The sequence below is a fragment of the Rattus rattus genome, chromosome 9 (genome assembly GCF_011064425.1).
Source record: "Rattus rattus isolate New Zealand chromosome 9, Rrattus_CSIRO_v1, whole genome shotgun sequence".
Lineage (NCBI taxonomy): Eukaryota > Metazoa > Chordata > Mammalia > Rodentia > Muridae > Rattus > Rattus rattus.
The window spans coordinates 19,339,601-19,359,600 of NC_046162.1; the positions used below are offsets into that span (position 1 = coordinate 19,339,601).

Below are 20,000 nucleotides of genomic sequence, written 5' to 3' on the forward strand. Positions count from 1 at the left end.
TCGGAGTTTCCCCTTTCCCGCTTCTCTGCAAGGGAGACGAATTATCAGTGCTATTTACTTGGTAGGCAGTTAAAGGACCAGCCACTCATTGGCGTTTTAAGAAAAACAAATCCTGTCTACCTGCCACTTTCGGTGGAGAGAATGCTCAGTGGGGATGGAAGGGTTGTAGGGGAGGCTTAACAGAGCGGGAGAGGCAAGATGGTTACTGTTGACAAACCTGTGAGCTGGATTAGTCGTGATGAGGCGATCTCGGACCATGGGCTTTCAGAAGTGATTTGAAAGCTGGTTAAAAGAATTTGTTTTTTATTAATTTATTTTGTAGAGAGGGTCTCACATCTATCGTCCAGGTTAGCCCAGCACTCACTGTGTAGCTCAGGCTTGCCCCAAACTTGCAGCCTTCTGATGCTGCTTCCTGTAACCCGGGATTACAGGTGGGAGCCACCACGCCTGGTGCTGTAAACCCATTCGAAACTGGTCCTTTAGAAAAAGAGGCTTGAGAATATACAAGGCCCCAGCTCCGCAGGTAAATCGTCGAGGTTGTAGTGTGCACTGCTTGCCTTCACTCCAAACAGATCAGCAACTACGGACAGGTAACCTAATATTGTAAACAGACAGGCTTGGTGGCAGGAAGTAAAGAGAGGAGGAAGGGGATGCCCCATCCTACAAGAGTAGTTGACAATAAGCATTTGAGTCACTGAGGCCAAGCAAAGCGCTAAGGGCCCCAGCCCCAAAACTGGCACTCCACTTTCTTTCAAGGAGCAAAAACAAAACAAAACAAAAACATAAAAAACCAAATAACAAACAAACAAACAACAACAACAAAATGCTGTTAAGAAAGGCAGGCTTCTGTAAGGCCATTGGCCCTTATTGTACCCTGAACCAAAGAATCAACTCTATATACAATGTAAAGAGTTGAAATATTAGAAAGCCTTGGTGAGTAATCTTACTTTCTTCAGGAGCTATGAAAGATATGCCTTCTAGAAGACCACGAAGCAAAGGTGATTACAGTTGATTGCATAAAACTTCAATCTTCTATTCGATAATGGATACCAGCCTAAAACCAAACTCAGGTCATAAGCGATATTGGGAGAACAGATCTCAATGCGTTCTACAGGACAACATTTACTATTTAACATGTACAGGGAACTCTATAAGTCACCGCAGAGGGAGAGGCGAATGGAAAAGTAGGCAAACTCTGCATCAGGAAATAATACAGCTTGCTGGCGTGAAGGCTCTTCAGATTCTGCAACCATTACGTAGAAACTTAAAGACCACAGAGATGTAACTCTGGGCTTCTCAGACGGGAAGAGCCGTTCACAGCCTGGAAGTGTGCCAGGGCTTAGGGGTTCTGGGCTCTGTGGAGTACAGTTGCTGAAGACCGGGAGGCCCAGCTGACAGACAAATGCTGTGTCATGGGACACGGGCCCTGCCCATGGGTGGTAGCCTATTGACCTAAGCACTTCAGTTTCCCTCGCCTATTAAAAACGGGCAGAGTGATCAAAGGGAGAGCGAATGAGGAAGTTGGAAAGTGGAATTAAAGAGGTTAAAAAAAAAAAAAGCCCGGATCCTTCAGGCATTCAGAGTGTGTGTGTGTGTGTGTGTCTGTTTGTGTATATGTATGTGTCTGTGTGTGTGGTGTGTGTGTGTCTGTGTATGTGTGTGTCTGTGTATATGTGTGTGTCTGCGTGTGTGTATATTTGTGTGTCTGTGTGTCTGTGTATATGTGTGTGTCTGTGTGTGTGTATGTATGTGTGTATGTGTGTGTGTGTGTGTGTGTGTGTGTCCGTGTGCACGTGTGCGCGTGCAGCTTGACTCTCTGTGAGAGGTAGACAGAGGGTGCCTTCTGGCAGACAGGGGCAGAGCCCCTGGCTCTGGGGATGGGGGTGGGGCAGCTTCTGAAGAACCAACTTCCTCATTCCCCGTCCTGTCAAATGGCACATTTAAGCAAGAATGCGACTCGGGGAAGAATTACCAGAAGGACAAAAACCTCATCAGGTGTGTCAAATCTCTGACATTCAGGAGCCATGTGGGGAAAGCAGCACACGCTGACTTAAGCATGAAAGTATGGATGCTTTAATTAATCCGGGGTGAATTTAATTGCTTTAGTTAAGTGGAAATCGGGTTAAAAATGATGCAGGGCATGCTGGGGTGTGTTAAAAACATGACATATGAGTCGGATGAATCGATAAATTAAAAGTGCACAGATGTTTTAATTAAACCCAGGGAAGTTAACGAAGATCGCAAGAGACTTTTAAGCCTATGATTAATTCAATTCATTTAAAATACCTGTAGAGATATGGAGCCGCCTCCATTTTGAGAGTTAAAAGTTCTCAATCGATAAGTACTTAAGCTGCTTTAAAAAAAAAAAAAAAGAGTCTGAGGGGTGCGTGTGTCTGTGGCAACAGCACTGGTTACATATGAATATTTAAGTTCTTTGGTGTATCTCTCAAGCGCCTCTGCTGGGCAAGTCCACAGAGAAGTTGCTTAGCTTTTGTTAGGGTTGCAGCATTGAGGTAGATTTGCAACTTCACCGTGCCCGGCTGTCCGCAAGCATGGGAGCGTCCCTCAGGCACGTTGGAAGGCTGAATTCACCTCTGTCTCTATAGCTGGTAGGAGGGACTCCTCCTAGAGAGGCTGGTAAGCTAGACGGAGTTTCCTGTTGGTCTTTCCCCCTCCTAGTTGTGTGAGCAGACATTTACAGTATTTTTTTTTAACCTTTAAAGGGAGTTCTTGTGGAAATTGAAAGAAATGAAATAATGCGGTGGGACCTGGCTCATGGCAAGAAACCAATAGATATTATTTTATTACTATTACTTTCATTAGGGGAAAATCGTTCCAACGAGTTACAGCGTAGAATGCCTGTCCCCGATTCCAGCCTGCGTCCTTTCTAGAGATTGGGTCGTTTCCTGTTTAAGTGTTTCCTGGAACAATGGGGTTTCCCCTGATCCAGGGGCCTCGTTCCCTTCCCCAGGATTAAGCGCCCGCTTCCAGGACTCTTCCTCGATCAGCCAAGTGTGGTTTAGAAAGAGAAAGAAAAAGGAGGCCGTTCATAGTTTGTTTCAAAAGCAGAGTAACCTGAGGACTCCAGGTCTCATTAGGCAGCCTCTGCAGAGTTCCAGAGCAGTGCGATCGGGACTCGTACTCAGACTTAGAAGTCACAAGCCAGAAGGCCTGGCCTCTGGGCTGAAGACTCTGGGAACAAAGCACTCTGGGAACAAAGCACTCTCCCGAGATCTTGGGTTTACTGAATTAGAACGCGCGACTAGAATCCAAAAGATGGTGTGGTGAGATGATTCAACCACGTACCAAATGCGGGGACCAGAAATCAAGCAGCAGAGGGTATTTATAAAATACCAGCTGGACGGGGTGCAGTGGTGAATGCCTGAGATCCCATCCCAGCACTTGGGAGGCTGAGGCAGGAGGACTGCCACGAGTTTGAAACCTGACGACATAGTAAGTTCTAGGCCATCTTGGGCTATAGAGTGAGACCCCAAGACCCTGTATTTCAAAAGGAAAAAAAAAAAGACAAACATCCCAAATACCTCTCTTTTCCTAAGATCCGGTTCCCTTAGCTATTAAATAAAGATAACGTTTATTGTGAAGAGATGAGACCACATCATTCATGTGAAGTGCTCGGCATGGTGCCAGGGACGTGGTTCATCTTTGATATGTGACTGTAGTTATCCTTGTACTAGTCTGTTAGACGTGACTTTGCTCAGTCACTCGCTGCAGAACGTGTTCTGGGTACACCTGCTTCCAGCCCCTCCTCCTGAGTCTAGCTGCCAAGAAATCCTCGCACAGTTACTTCTTCAGACCAGGGGAGGGATCGGGGAGAGGAAGAACCCTTCCCCTTGGGTTGTTAAACTGCAACAGGCTGTGGAACAACGTTCTAGGGGGCTGCAGCCATGATCTGGGCTCATGTGCATTCAGCGGTGGCAGAGGGAGACAGAAGCAACCCAGGTAGGGTAGACGGGACCTGAGCACATTTGGTGAGGGAGCGCGGCCACTGTGCAAAAGGCAAAGTGATTCTTTGCCAAGGATGTTCTGAAGGAGTATTTCTGTGGTAGTGGGAGAAAGACCCCCTTCCATCACTGTCTGGAAGGACCTGAAGGCTTGTTCTTTATTCCTGGGGAGCAGAGGAGACAGGAAAGCAGATAGTGGGGGAAGAATGAGTCACAGGGACAGCTTGTCTGGGCTGCTGGTGGTGCTTATTGTCAGAGCTTAGAGAGCTATGGCTGCCTGGAATGGGGGTGTCTACTTAGCAGTGTACTCCTCTGTGGCCATTAGGGTCACATCCTCAAATCTGCCCCTGCCACATGGCCTTATTCTCCTTGGCATCAGAGGCTTGCTCTGAAGGTTACCTCAGCATTTCTGGAGTGTGTCAGCATGCTGGCATGCTTCTGCACACTTCACCTGTGTTCATGTTCATATATCCCAGCAAGGCACCCATGCCCATTACGTAAGAGACAAGACTGAAGCCCAGAGAAGCTTAACGATTGTCCAAAATGGGCACAGGTAACTAAGGATGTGCAGAGTGACATCAAGCTCATTTCAGTGCCAGAGCTTCCGTCTTTTTCACCACTCCATCCTCCTGAGAACACATTCAGGCTGTGAAGCAACTGGTGAAGGACCCTAGGGGCTTTTGCAAGCTCACTGCCTCAGGTCAAGGCTAGGCCAAGTTCCATTCTCCACCCACAGTTCTTGGGAGGAGCAGGAATATTCTTGAAAAACCGCAGAATGTACTAACTGATAGTCACCCGACTCTCTGGTCCCAGATAGAGTTTGAATGCATGTCATATGCTTGCTAGTCAATAGATTCAAAGGTCAATATGCTTAGGCAATAAGTTTAAACTGTAACCTTGCTGATGTGATCTGTACCCCTAAAAAGTATAAAAACGGCTTGTGTATAGCCATTTGGGGTCACCTTCTAGTCACTCACCATGAGGGGCTGACTGAGGGTTGACCCTGATGCGCTGGAAAAATAAACCTTTTGCATTTACATCGAACTCTGTTCTCATGTCTTACTTGTGGGGGGCGGGGAGACTCACTTTGAGCCTTACACTGGCACCTTTTTCTGTAAACACTGCTTTCTTTTGTATCATCTACCCCTAGGCTGTGTGGGTTCCTCCAACTCACCCTTGTGCCAGTGTTGACTGGCTGTCACAGGCATAGATTACTCTGATGAATTAGCACCCTGTTCTCCGGCACTCACATTGGTCACATGTCCAGCAGTGTTTTAACTTTGTTAGCCCTGTCCCTTAACTTGAAGTCATCAGGCATCTCAGCAAATACATATTGTGTCGTAGGTGCCAAACCCAGGACAACGACAAAGACAACTGTTCCTGCTTTGGGTCAGCAAGAGGAAGCAAGCTAGCCATCTTTCCAGACAGAACAGCAGGGCACAACAGAGCCTCAACCACACCCCTTCATGTTTTCTACCTCTGAGTGACAGCAGGGTTGTTCGTGAGGGGGTTTCTGGAGGGTGGTGGTCTGTGACCTTGACTTCCATAAAAGACCATCAGCTGAGTAGTAAAGACTGGGGATGACGGGCCTCTTCCAGCCCAGATAGCTAAAAGCAAAGAGGAATGGGCAGTCCCTATACTTTGATGGGGTAAGTAGTAGAATCTATGGCCATTAGTCTATATTGGCCTTTGTGGTCTGTATGGAGCAAAAGTAACATAGGTCAGGATAGACCTTGAAGATTCTTAGATACCTGTTCTTTGATATTAGAATGTGGCCCCTGAGCACCTCCCATCAGATTTAAAAATCAGTCCTCTCATGCATGCTAATCACACGCACTCTGAAGAAACCATCTCTTTGTTATTCCTCATCTCTTTTGTGGCCCAGCTCATGGCCCGTCTACTAGGAAGAGTTTATGCCCAGCTGTTGGTTCAAATCTCATGAGTAACACTTCCTGGCTGGGTAATGAGAGCAAGTTATTTACCCTCATGGGTCCCCTCATTTTCTTCATCTCTAGGGCGACCTCATGTATTCAACAGGGCTACTGGTGCTTCAATGTAACAATTATGTGGTTTCTCAGAGCAGTGGTCTGTACATAGTAAGGAGTCAATAAATGTCGGTGGTGGTAGTGGTGGTGGTGGTGGTGGTGGTGGTGATGATGATGATCTTGGTGATTTATGGGCTAGAATGTGGCCAAGAGGGACCAGGTTGAGGGGGTCCATTCGCCTGTTAGGAGGGAAACGGCAGGATCCTTGCTCCCTCTTTTCAAGGTTCTCGGAGCTGGATAGGAGCTGAGCCTCACCCCCAGAGAGAAAGAAACTTTATGTTCCCATGCTTGTGGCATTTCTGGGGCTCCATTGACAGCTGTTTGGCAGCAGGAGCTGTCGTTTCTAATAGCTATTAAAGTCATGTTACCTAACAGCCATGGCTCGGGGTTGTTATGATTCTGCTGTGGCTTGGAGCCTCCAGATCAGCCCAAACAAGCCATTAGAGGAGCTGGAGTGTAAGCCGAGAGCCCAGCAGCCTCGGCTGACTTCAGAAAAGCAAGGAGACTCGGCGTACAAGTCTAGGAGAAGGGAAGTCAACAAACGGCCTTGAGATAAAAGTAAGTATGAGGAGGAGGAATAATAACTCAGAGCCTCTAGCCCACAACCAACAGCTTTAAAGCGACAGGGGAGCCACGGGACAGGAAGAGTAATGGCCGGGACCCTGGAGGGTGAACTGTAACTTGGATGAGAAGTGAGATTACAGCTGGTCCAGAGGATCAACTGAGGGAACAAAGGTACGAACCACTGGGAAATAAACGACGTTTCCCCGAAACCCCGAATCTGAGCAGATTTCTTAGTCTGTGTCACAGCGAGCATTACCCTTCATGGTAGTTTCCTCATTGGAGTTTCTTTGAGATTTTCTTTTGCTCCTTTTACTAACTGGCTACTTTCATAAGTCCTCATTAAACTGTATATTCAAAATATAAAAATTTAAACGGGGTATGGTGGTGTACGTCTATCATCTCAGCAGAGGATTTGGAATTCAAGGTTAGCCTTGGCTATATAGAGAGTTCAGGATCAGCCTGGGCTAGACGAGACTCTCACAAAAAAAGAAGGAACAAATCAACTTTGGGGACTCTTCTTGAAGGTACAACATCCCTGCAAACTAGCTGTGAGCACCTGGCCCGAGCTACCAGATCTTCCAGTGTGATCAAGCTCTTGGTCCATCTTTCCTTTGATGGTGGAACCTGGTGATAGTCAGGCATCTGTGAAATTCCCTCACACCTTCTGCTAAGGCACTCTACCCTGATTCCCAGCAAATGCATCTGAACCAGGGTTCAACCTTCCCACCTGTTTGATCTCACATCCGGGGCTACTTTCCACGTGGCCTCTGTGTGGTGTGGCCTGCGAGTCTCCCTCTCTAGGCCCTGCTGGTACGATCGATCTTTTATATTTACCTTCCCGTCTAGTGTGATTTCCAAGGCTGTGCTGCAGGGTCCTGAAAGACTTCCCCACTTACAGCATATCTATGCTTCCTAGACTTCCTGACCTCCTCCTTAGTAACATCTGGACACTCGACGTTCCCATCACAACATAGCACAACGAGCCACTTGTTTTCTATGTGCTTCTGGAAGCAGAACCTAGGGCTGCTTTGCATACCTCGTGTTTCTGACTTTTCATGCAGCAGTCTTTTCCTAGAAGGTATGTAATAGGCATTTGCATGGTTAAGTTCCCTCAGCTGACTTGGAGTGTCACGGTAAAAGCAGCCAGTGTTCCTTCCTGGTGAGGGTCGGGTCTATTTTAACCTCAGTGCCCCTGGGAGTCCCAGGTAAGCAGTGGGTGCAGAATGAGTGCTCTGCGCATGCGTCCTGATGGTCCCCACACTCGGGGGGGAAAGGACGGCTTCAGATGTCTGATGCAGACTGGCAGGTTTATCAGACGACGAGAGAGGGCTGCCTGCGCCGCATATCTGAGGGTACGGAGCGCACAGTGTGAGGTCAAGAGAGTAAATGTGTATTTCTGTCACTTGGACACATACCAGGTTGCTTGGATGTGATGGGAATTGTGCCTGCTAACGTGGCAAATTCTCCCCCTGGCAGGAGGGCCCAAGTTTGCTGGCTGCCTACGCTAGCAGACTGGCAGAACCCAAGGCATCCGGGGTACAGCTGTCAGTGCAAGAACAAAGGTGGTGCGAATTCCTGATGAGGGGGGACCTTGTGCTCAGGGCATCTGCAGTGTTTAATCTAGAAAGAAGGAAAGTGGTGGTGGGCCACAGTCGGGAGATGGGCCATGCTGCTGTGGGCAGCAGGAGGCTGAGGACTAACTGCCCTTGCTAGTTCTGTGACCTTTCTCTATCAGCCCCAGGCTAACACTAGAGCTTCTTGGGCTCAAAAGTTGTTTGTGAATGGGACTTGTTCAATATCAATGGGTTGGGCCTTTAACCTATTTTTGCCTATGAGAAAAGTAGAGAGAGAAAGGCAGGCGTGTGCACATTCATACAAACAACATTTAATAGTTCTTCATATTTGAATAGGAGCTTCATTCCTCTTTGATACAACACACAGAGCTCTGTCACACACACACATATGACATACATAGTATCTAAAATGCATAACTTCCACCTAATCACAAAATGTACCAGGCAAGGCCAAACTGAGAGATGTACACAAACTGGCCAAGCAATGCTGTCCTGAAGGGTCAAGGCCATGAAATACAAGAAGAGTAAAGAACTATTATGGGATATCATGGAGGGACCAAGGCAATGGTTCTCTGCCTTCTAATGCTATGACTCATTTTCTTTTTTAAAAACTATACCTTCACCTAGATTTTTAAAAAGATTTATTTGTTTACTTATTTATTTAATGTATGAGTGCTCTATTGCATGTACACCAGCTTGCTAGACCAGGGCATCAGATCCCATTATAGATGGGCTGGGAACTGAACTCAGGACCTCTGGAAGAGCAGCCAGTGCTCTTGACCGCTGAGCCATCTCTCCAGCCCCGCTATGACTCTTTAATACAGCTCCTTGTGTTGTGGTGACCCCCAACCATAAACTTATTTCGTTGCTACTTCCTAAATGTATTTTGCCACTGTTATGAATGATAATATAGACATCTGCTATGAGATGCTATATTTGTGACCCCCCCACTCCCCTGAAGGGACTGAGACCCACAGGTTGAGAACCACTGGATTCAGGAGTCATGCAAATGAAACAAAGCCAGATCTAAAATGCAAAAGGGAGGTAGGGGTCCATAAATTAGTTAAAAATTATTGGATGAGCGTTATGTTTCTGGCTTTTAAATTTAAATTTAAAATGTTGGCCTTATAAGAGACTTGGAGACTCTATAGAAATTCTCCTGTTTTGGTTACTTGTTTTCATATCCAAAGTTACATTAAACATTTTTAAATTATATTTGCTGGTATGTGTGTGCGCCTGTGCATGTGCATGTGAGTGTGTGTGTGTGTGTGTGTGTGTGTGTATGTGTGTGTGTGTGTGTGTGTGTGTGTATCTGTAGGGAGTTCTGGAGATGAGTTTTAAGACTCAGTCCTTTAGTCTACCATGTCGGTCTCCTGGATTGAACTCAGGTTGTCAGTTTCATTGTCAAACACCTCTACCCACTGACCCATCTTCGTGAGCTCCTAAGGTGACTTTAATGTAAAAACGTTAACGAATTTGGCATGGCATTAGTTAACGTATCCCTCGGGTCACATTGTTGATACATGGACAGACGAGAGAGCATGCATTCAATAATTCGCAGATTTGCACGGCATTCCTTACACACTTAGTGGGAGCTCGGGCTTCAGCGTCAGATGAGCGCCAGGTGCTGGGATTAGCCCTCCCCTGCTGGAAGCCGTCCAGGCAGCTGAAGCCTGTTAGTGAATCTATCCTCACACTGGCACACTTGGGGTGATCTGTAAGTCTCAGGAGCCAGAGCCTATGGGACAAGATCCTTAAACTAGGATTTCCCTAAGAATCTAGGCTTTCCATGGACGTTCAGGTCCACTGTGGATTCTTGTTTTTTTTTTTGTTTTTGTTTTGGTGTGTTTGGCAGAACTGGGGGTTTGAACACAGGACCCCATGAGTGCTCTATGATACAAGCCCCAGCCCTCACTGCTGGATTCTTAATAAGTCATAAAGTTAGAAGATGGTTTAGATATTCACTGTAGTCGGAAAGATGAATCTTTAGTTATCTTTATCTAAAATATACGCAATATTATATGTATAACACACAAACATTTGTTTTCAAGACAGGGTTTCTCCGTGCACCCCTGGCTGGCCTTTGGTCTGTATACCAAAGTACTCAGTGATCCGACTGTCTCTGCCTCCCAAGTGCTGGAATTAAAGGCATTCACTGCTACTACCCTGCAAGCCTCGGGCTACTTTTAAAGGGGCATTCACATTTCACATTTGCAGCAACCAATTCTAGTCTTTCCTCAATTTTTGCTTCTGGCATCCTCTTCAAATAAAAAAATTACCTACATATACATAATGAACAAATACCGACGGCCAAAAGCAATAGATAGGTACATTGAAGATCAAAGTTTGGGAGACAAGGGGTTAGAATCAGAAGGGAGAAAACATGGTTCGTTACAAAGTAACTTGATCAGGGGCCACGTCAAAACCACCGTGGGAGCTGCACATTTAGGGGAGAGGCAAGTACTTGCTTCCCATGCTCTTAAAGCAACTTTGCCTACAGTAAGTGAGGGATCCAGTGAATTGCAAGGCAATTTCATTCTTTAAGCGCCTCAATTTTGCCCATCATCTACATAAACAGTTAAATTAAAATATGCATACAAGTTCAAAAGCCGATTTCAGGAGCAGAACACCGGGTAGGAAGGAATAACTCCTCTTAGCAGCCACTCAATAATTGCTTCACGAGGATCAATTATACACTATTGCTAATGCACACTTGGGGGAGGGGGTGTGCCCGGCCACAGCACAGGTGGCGAATGCAAAACACACACGGGGGTTGGGCGGGGGGGAAGTCCTTTTAAACAGCTAAATGCACACTCCATTACGGATCCATAATACAGAACGGACACGCGTCTGCAAATGGATTCAGAGTGGAGAGTCCTTAAATGGCTGGGTACTTGGGTCTGAAAGGCCAGTAACTGGATGTGCAGTCGGAGCACACATGGTTTTTAGGATTAATAATACATCGATGTGTGTCAGTGTTAATACACATTTACAGCTCACAGCCCGCGCGCGCGGCTGTGCGCTCAGCCCATTTGCAGCCGAGTATAAAAGGGCGACTCAGTCCTTCCTCTCATTAATGCCTCCACTCCCAGGAAAATTAGATTACACAAGAAAAGCCATTCAGATGATATTGAGGTCTGCCTTTCTTCAGGCCTTCACTGGGAAAAGCACTCGACACGGCAAGGCAGGGTCAACCTCCATCCCCCACCGGGCCCCTTAGAGCCAGCACTGGAATGAACAGACAGTCTGTCATTTTCTTTGGGTTGTCCCTGTGTCTTGGAACATGGATGTGCTGGGCTGAAACCCAGCTAAGGAGACTGTCCACAGGCCTCGGGCTTCTTATCTTTCCAAACCGAACCTGTGTGTTGTGGGACAGAGGAGGTGTCTTAGAAATGAGTGTCACACGGATGGCCACCAATGCCAGGGCTTCAAGGGGATAAAAGCTTCGTTCACTTAGCACTGAGTACTCATCGGGATGCAAATCTCAAATCTTTAAGCTATACAGACTATCGAGATATTTATTATTATTAATTATTAATATTATTAATGGAACAAGAGTTTTGAGGCATGGACAAAGGGATGGTACTATTTAGCTTTACTGAGTATTAGTGTCAAGGCAGGTAACTTTCAGGGAAATACAAATAAAGGTGATAAAAGATGATTTAAATATATGAGTAAACTAAAATATAAGTAAGGCAACGGAAACCAATCCAGTTGGAGCCTTACAGTGTACTAGTTACTACCGCGTTAATCCTGTGCGCTTGCTAGAGCTCTAGCTTGTATGCATCTTACGAGGCTCAAACAGAGCGTTGGACGCCCCCATGCTCTCTTTTCTAGATAAGGAAACCAGGGTTCAGAGGTGCGGTCTGACTTGCACGAGTCACAAAGGGACAGAGATGTGTAAGCAGAGAGTTGAGAGGGGGAAGCCCAAAGCTGGGAGAATATCTCTTAAGGTCCCGTGATACCGTTTCCCACACTTCCTGTTGGTGGGTGGCGCCCTGGGTTGTAGGCGGTACCTCCTGTTTTAGACAAAGGGAATAGAGTCGGTCAATGCACCACGTTGTGAACGTACTTGGGTACTTCGGGACATCTGTGTGTATATCTGTGTCCCCAACTATATTTGACGCTGAGAGCCACATGAAGGTCACACTGAAGGTCTCTTACAAGCCAGGTGTGCAGCCCCTAAATTCCCTGTTCTTGAGAGAGTCGTTTTCTTTTCTTCAATTACCTTCCCCCCAAGAATCCCAAGGCCCCAGCCATTCTTTGCAAAGCAGCCTAGATAAATTAATAATACAATTTAAAACCAATTCCACGAAGATAAATAGCACTTCCTAGATTAAGAGTGTAGCTGGCCAGAATGAATGAAATTTACTAACCCTGAGATGCTTAATCTTCCATTACATAGAAGCTAATGATTATAAGAGAGGAGTGATGGTAATTCACTTCTGCTTTTACAGGAAACCCGACCATCTCATTTTTAGCAAATCTTTCTTCTCAGCACACCTCAGTGCCAAGGCTGACTGCCTTCCTCCTATAGGCACACTGACCACGGTTATATATCAAAACCGGCTCCTTGCCAAACGGGGAGCCTTTGCGCATGCGTGTGTTTACAGCGCCCCAGTGCGGAAGACTTCTTGGGAGAGCCACCGGGGCTCTCCTTCTCTTACCCCTCTGCAGGGAAGTGGTGACACCTACCTTTAGCGCAGTCTGCACCTAGGAATCCTGGGAAACAGTGACACAGTCCAGACACACATTCGCCGTTCCCGTGACAGTTTCGTGGACAGTCCTGCACTGAATCTGAAAGAGAGAGATCAAGCAATGACCTTCTCTGCTCTCGGGCAGTCATTGAGTAATCAGTCAGCTGCCATTTGTAAAGACCCAAGAGGGGGTGGCGAGGGCCAGGAGTGGGCGAAGTAAGAGAACACGGAAGGTGGGGTCAAGGGTAATATGAATACCGAGTGGGAGGAACCGGCACTCTGCCTGTGCTACCCACACTGGGCCGCAGGGAGAGGAAGACAGAGTTTTAATTCTTTTTATTTTATTAAGATTTATTTATATTTTATGTGCATGAGTGGTTTGCCTGCTTATATGTCCGTCAGTGCACTGTATGCATGTAGTACCCATGAAAGCCAGGAGAGGGTGTTGGATTCTCCGGAACTGGAGTTACAGGCAGTGGTGAGTTGCCATGTGGGTGATGGGAACCAAAGACAGGTCTACTGAAAGAGCAATGAGTGCTCTTAACTGCTGAGCCACCTCTCCTCTTCTGCTCTCTGTTTGTTTGTTTCTTTTAGAAGAAACTGTCTATTTGGATTTAAATACTTTGGAAGTTTCCACATCTGAATATTAGGTTTTTTTTTTTTAGCACTACGTCCTCTCCATCTACCATGCCTTCACCCTGGTGGCACTCCACTGATTCAAGCTGTGGCTGGAAATATGGGGTCTAAGAGTCTAGCCTAAGGTCTAGAGGGTCAGGCAGGTGTTCCTATCTTAGACTTGTAATGCAAAAATGTTCTCTGCTCTTAGGAATTAAAATATAGGAAAAGTCCAAACAGTTATATGCTGCATGAGATGTTTGCTCGGTGCTGGACAACATATACGGGAGTGTGGGCGCATGGCTCAGTGCTCTCTCAGCCTTTTCTTGTATAAGAGCTATAGGGTGTCTATGGCAGGGTGAAATGAAACACTTCTTGAGCATATCCCTATCATGAGTGATGTCTGGCTATACTTAAGTCTGACATTCACCTATGCATGTTTCAGGGGTCGGCAAGAAGCAGATTTTGTCTTTTACACAGTCTTTTTCTTCCCAACCTTTTCTGTGTATGGATCTTTTGTCTGCATGCATGTCTGTGTACCCTAGGTGTGCAGTGTCATTGGAAGCCGGAAGGAGTCAGTCCCAGGACCAACTTGCCTGGGAGACTGGGTTAGTAGATGCTTGCCAGTGGCCATGTGGGTGCTGGACATTGAGTCTAGGTCCTTTAGAAGAATAGCCAGTGTTCTTGACCTCTGAGCCTTCTCTACAGCTCCCCTCCCCCACAACGGTCTTTTAAATTTAATCTTTGTGGTCCTTATTTTCCATGAACATCACTTAGTCTGTGCCCGCTGTGCCCTGTACAAAAGCCTCTCCCTCACAGTCTGCCTTCTCCTCGAACTCTCATTACATCTCTCCAGGGATCATTTTGGGAACGTTGATTCAGATGGACATAGAAATGGGTGTGTTCTTTCAAAGTACTCATTTTTGTTTCAAATTAAAGCAAAACCCATCTACAGTTTCCAAATGTCTAAGATGATAAAAGGAAAATATACAAGCCAGTAGGGTCGACGTACAACACCATCCAACCCCAGGAACGGAGGGCAGTGAGTTGGTGATGGGGTCCCATTTAGGAGTCACATGAGTGACGACAGGAAGTGTGTTCTGCAGCTGAGTTCCTCACACATCCCTTCCCTGTACTGGGCACTCACACCACGCATTGCAGCCCTCCTTCTATGCCACTCCTTCTATGCCACTCCCTAGCCCTGTTCCTCTGGAACCCAGCTGGTCTTGGTTTCTGGTGCTCTGAGGGAACTCAATAAGTGGATTTGTTTCTTTTTCTTTTCCAAAGCTCCGTAAAAGACGATCGAGCTGGTTTTCTCGGTGTCTGGCTGTTCACAGTCCAGCTACAGTTCCTTTGGGTGAGCTCTTTGAAGGGCTGGGAAGCAGGCGAAGGTACCTATGTATGTTATGAGCTCATCACTTATTTAAAGGACATCGTGTGCTTCTGCAGACACCGAAGTCGGGAACTTCATGTAGGGTTGGCGGACTGTTCTCTCTGGGTTTGCTCTGCTTCTATATGTCTTGGGAACAGAGGCCTATACTGTTGGGGTATTCTGTAGTCCTCCAGAGCATCCATTCAGGGGTATGCATGGCCTCGGCAGACAAAGGAAATATTTCGTGAGAGTAAAGGACAGGATTACTAGGCTTACTAGAGAGGACGGTCTTTCTCTGGATAAGTGAGGCTACTACCCATGCTAAGATCCAGCCTCAGTAAAGCGTAGGGCTTCTTTCATGCAAGGTAACACCATATATATACATATATATATATATATATATATATATATATATATATATATATAACCACTAGGTCCTCTCCTGATACCCTGTGGACACTGGAACTTGAAATCTGCAATGTGATGGCTACAGAAACCCATTGTCTGTGATCTTGGCGTTTTGTGTACGTGTGTGTGTGTGTGTGTGGGTGTGTATGGTGCATACATGAACATATATGTGCATGTGGCAGGTGCAGGTCCATGTTGGGTGTCTTTCTCTGTTGCTTTTCACCTTATATTTTTTTTTCCTCACTGAATTCCTAGACTGGCCAGCCAGCAAGCTGCAGGGATCCTCTCGACTCTGTTTCCTTAGCACTTGGACTCTATGTGCTTGCTGTCATACTTGGAGTTTTAGGTGGACGTTAAGAACTGAACTCAGGTCCCCGCACTTGTGGGGCAAGTGACTTATTGGCTGGAGACATCTCACAAACCCACCCTGCAGCCTAATGCCTTTTGGTAACACCCAGGACAACAGTGACGGACGAATGTGTGAGCTTGTACTTAGGGTCAGATCTCAGACTTGTCAGTCTCAACACAGGGCACAGTGCATTAACTGAGCACCTATTATGTGCCAGGAGCTGAAGTGCCCTTGGTGAATAATACAGTCTCTGCCCTCATAATACTCTCCACTGTCATAGAGAATATAAGAAACTCTGCCTTCCCCCCATCAAACAAGTGAGTAAAAATTAGTGTAAGTTCTTTGTAGAGAGTAGGGAATCAGCAGTTAACAGGAGGAAGCCCTTAAAGGGGGTGGGTGAAGTGGGCCTCCCTCTTTCACATGGTACTGAAGAAGATTGAACTGGTGGAGGAGAATTCTGGGTAGGTGGAACAGCTTATGCAAAGGCTCTGGGGTGGGAAAGACATAAAGTGAATCCAAAAGCAGAGTGACATGAGTTTGGAGAAATCTAGGAGGAGGCGGGGACAGATTGTCTGGGAAACCCCCCCTCCCCCCCAGTTCACCAGAGAAGTCAGATCCTACTTTGGGGCTACCAGAAGTATGTGAACACTAAACAGAGGGACGCCAGCACTTAGCTTACAGTTTTGGAAGCTGCTCCCACCGTGAGGTAGGGGCTGCTCCCTCTGGTCATACATATGTGGCTGGGTGCTTCGGTAGACGTGGATCACTCTAGGGCCAGCGTTCCCAGTTCCCAACTTTATATCTTTAGGCCTAAAACAGCAAGGGGCTAGGAAGCTCCTTGTCACCATGGTTGTGGATAAGGGGACAGAGGTCTCTGCATGCTCTCCACTTGTCTCGGGACCCAGCTGGGGACATTCCTCCTCATGTCTTAGCTTAGACGTCATTCAGTATCCAGGTGGCTTGTTTTCGTCAGTGTGAGCTGCGGGTCTCTTTGGCTCTGCTACTTCTTTCGCTGCCTCGTGGAGGTCTATCTTTAATTTGTTTTCAAGCATTCTCATTTCCGATTTCAGGATGAGGCCAGACGCCGTCAGTCCTGGAGGTTCTCAGTGTCTGGCCCATAGTAGGCATGTGATGAGAAGCCCCAGAAGTGTGCTGATGTGTGCACACCCCCATGCTTAAGAAGGTAGAGAATCGTGAATGAGCAAAAACTGCAAAGAAGGCTTACTCAGTGTTCCCATTACTTTTCCTGAAGTCTTACAGATGAAACATATCTTATTGTTTTTGAGGGGGAAATCCCCCACGCTGATGCTAAATTATAAAAGGACTGCCCTTTTCAGTCCCCTTCCCCAATTATACACACTTGCTACCTTCGGATCAACATGGTTTAAGCTTTTCTGTGGAGAAACAGTAGAGGTGAGGCTGTGCCCGGGAATTCAGAGAGGGTTTTAATTGTTGTTTGCAGCAGTGAGATTTGAAACCAGGGCCTTGCGCGTGCTAGGCAGGTACTCTATCTCTTCCCAGCTCCTGGAACTGGGGTACTCAGTGGAGGTTCACACTGAGCTTCTAGAACACCCCTCCGCGGTTCCCAGAAGGATGCTCATTCCTGCAAGGCAGGCTGCATCTCAGGAGAAGACGGCAGAGTCCTGAGTCATGGGTATATTTAGCGAGGTCGCCTGACACCTGTCTAACACTTCCCTTCTATTTCCCATTTCGGGGGTGGGGGTGTGTGTTTCTGTCCTCCTGGCTGCTCTCTGTGGAGGGTGTTTTGATGATAGGTGTGTGGGAAAGGACTTCCGGACCCAACCAAACACTGTTCTTTCCCCACATTTCAGACCAATTGCTATCATTGCTCCATCAAGATGTCTGCCCGGCTATTAGGCTGATCACTGTTGACTCTCTCTGTCTGAGCTATACAGCTTTGATGAGGGGGATCCTCTGGGGAGAAATGCTATTTCCAGCTTTGACAGGCAGGGAGGGTAATGGCTGGGGGGTGGGGGTAATCTTCACACTACCTGTCCACACAGGGTGAGGAAAGAGGGCAGATGCTATTACGAAGTAGCCAGGTCCCCGGAAAAAGCTGCTGGCTTAGGGGAATGAGATACGTATGGCTACTCCCCAGAGAAATCCACGATCAAGATATTACAGCTGTGTGAAGTCTGCGGCATAGCACAGCATTGGTCACGTGACCCTGGGTGGGTCCTTTCCCATCCTTTCAGCCTAGGAATCCTCCACCTCCGAAGGACAGAGAGACTGTGGCTTTCCCTCCCACTACGACTAGTCTTTGGGTTGGGCGAGCTGAAAGACATCGAAGGCACACAGAACTTCTGGAACATTCCTCCTCGTCCAACAACAAACGCTCTTTGAACTCCTAGCCAGGCATGCCCTCATGGCCACTGTTTCTTCCAGCACTTAGTGTTACTAAGGGAGTGATCATGTCTTTAAGCCTCCCAACCAAGCCAGCTGCTGTGCACTGCCCGCTCTGTCAGGTAGCTCCAGAACCGAAATGCTGGCGAAAAGGGCGTCATTTCTCACACCGTTCTCCTCACGCTAGTCCTAGAGCTGTTTCTTGTTCCTTCCACTGGGGAGTTAGTCTCTGCTGTTCTACTTCTCTCCCCTGTTGGGACCTAACATCACCCTAGAGATTTCCCATCTGTCGGGAGCTTCCTCTGTGACTTTGAGTAGATGAAGTTATGACATGGCTTTGGAGCATAGGTTGGCAAACTTTCCCTGTGAAGGGACAGATAGTAACTATTTAGGCTCTGTGGGCCATATGGTCCCTGTTGCAACGCTCAGCTCTGCTGTAACAGTGGGAAAGCTGCCACACACAACATGCAAACAGATGAATGTGGCCTCGTGCCAATAAAACTTTATTTATAAAAACAGGCAGTGGGCCAGATTCGACCCCTGGGCTACAGCGTGCCAATTCCTACCCTGGAACATTTGGCTAGCCTCGGGAGGGCCCACTTTTCCTTAGCGGAGGAATAAGGATCAACCTCACACCTATGGTCACGCAGTACTTCAAGGCACTTTCCTCAAGTCACAGGCTCTGTCCTTCAGGACTATTGGCCGCAGGTCAGATGTGGTTCATTCACAGTGACCCTCATGTTAGCCTTTGGAATGTGGTCCTTAGGAGGTTGAGGCCCAGGCAACTCACTCAGCTATGGTGTATGAAGGGAGGAGGTCCCCTTTTCATGAATTTACTAACTCCAGACCTCTCCAGTAAATCCTGAATCCACAGTCAGAAGCGGCTGGGGTGACAGGATGCTGTGGCGAGATGCTCGAGGATCAGACGGTAAGTCTATCCCCATGTTTCGGGACCCCGAGGCCTCAGGTAGCTCCACACAGGTCAGTTTACTCCCCAGTGTGGAACGGCATCAGTCACCTGCTGGCTCCTGGAGCTTCAGTGGGGATCGGATATCGTCAGAGGGAGATAAAAACTCAGAAACTCATTAATGGTGACTGTGGCTCCTTGCAATGTTAGGCTTTCTAGAAAACACGATTCTTTACAAGTAATCACCCTTTCGGGGGTTTATCCGCATGCCGCAGAGGCAATCTGGATTAAACCTTAGCTTTTGTCTTTATACCTAATGAAAAGCGGGCCTAAAACGCATCCAAAGTGACAAGTGTTGAATTAGAGCATTTTGAGGTTTGCTTTCTTGGGAATAAATATAGGACTTTTAAAAACATCAGTGTCTTCTCCCTGATGTATTTTTAAGTTAAAAGAAAAAAAAAACCCTTCTTTAAAAACAATTTGACATATTCTCAATTCTTAAGAGGTTAGAGCTGATATGAATGGCCAGTGTTTCTTGGCTCTGCTATACACTTAGAAATAAAACAAGCCTTCTTTCTTCCTGATGGGAGCCCGGGAGTTGACGCTGGGATCGCCTCTGTTTTATGTGAAGGAAAGGGAAGCATTTATAAGCCCAGCAATGTGCTCAATGGGGCATCGGAATACTTGGTCCCTCGTTGGTGGCTGTAGGGGGAGGCTTAGGAGGGATGGTTCTACTGAGGAAATATATCACTGGGGATGGGCTTTGAGCTTTCCAAAGACTTGTGCCATTTGGAGTTCACTCTCCCTGCTTCCTGTTTGCTGCTGCAGACGCGAGCCCTCAGCTCCCAGTTTCCGGTTCCGGTTGCCATGCTGCTTATCTGCCGCCACACTTCCCTGTTAGGATGGTGGAGGACTCTTATCCCTCTGGAACCGTAAGCCCCAAGTCAACCCTTCTTCCTATAAGCTGCCTTTGTCGTGGTGTTTTCTTACAACAATAGAGAAGCAACCGTTCGTTATTCTCAGTTTGGACGGACAGTCCTTGGCCCCAGCTGTCTGATTCAGACATCCGTGAGCATCCCCAGGCCTGGTAGTGACTCTCGCAGGTTTATATGAAATTCCCGTGCAGTCAGAGCCAAGCGGGTG

General features: G+C 47.1%; 1 protein-coding gene across 3 annotated transcripts in view; it reads right to left on the reverse strand.

Annotated features, from left to right (window-relative positions):
- Positions 1-20,000, reverse strand: part of Tenm2 (teneurin transmembrane protein 2) — a 935,438-nt gene that overhangs the window by 143,398 nt on the left and 772,040 nt on the right. For all 3 annotated transcript variants that reach the window (XM_032911994.1, XM_032911993.1, XM_032911992.1), the window contains one exon: positions 12,841-12,942. In XM_032911994.1, coding sequence (XP_032767885.1) covers positions 12,841-12,942 — 102 coding nt within the window. The remainder of the gene's footprint in view (positions 1-12,840; positions 12,943-20,000) is intronic.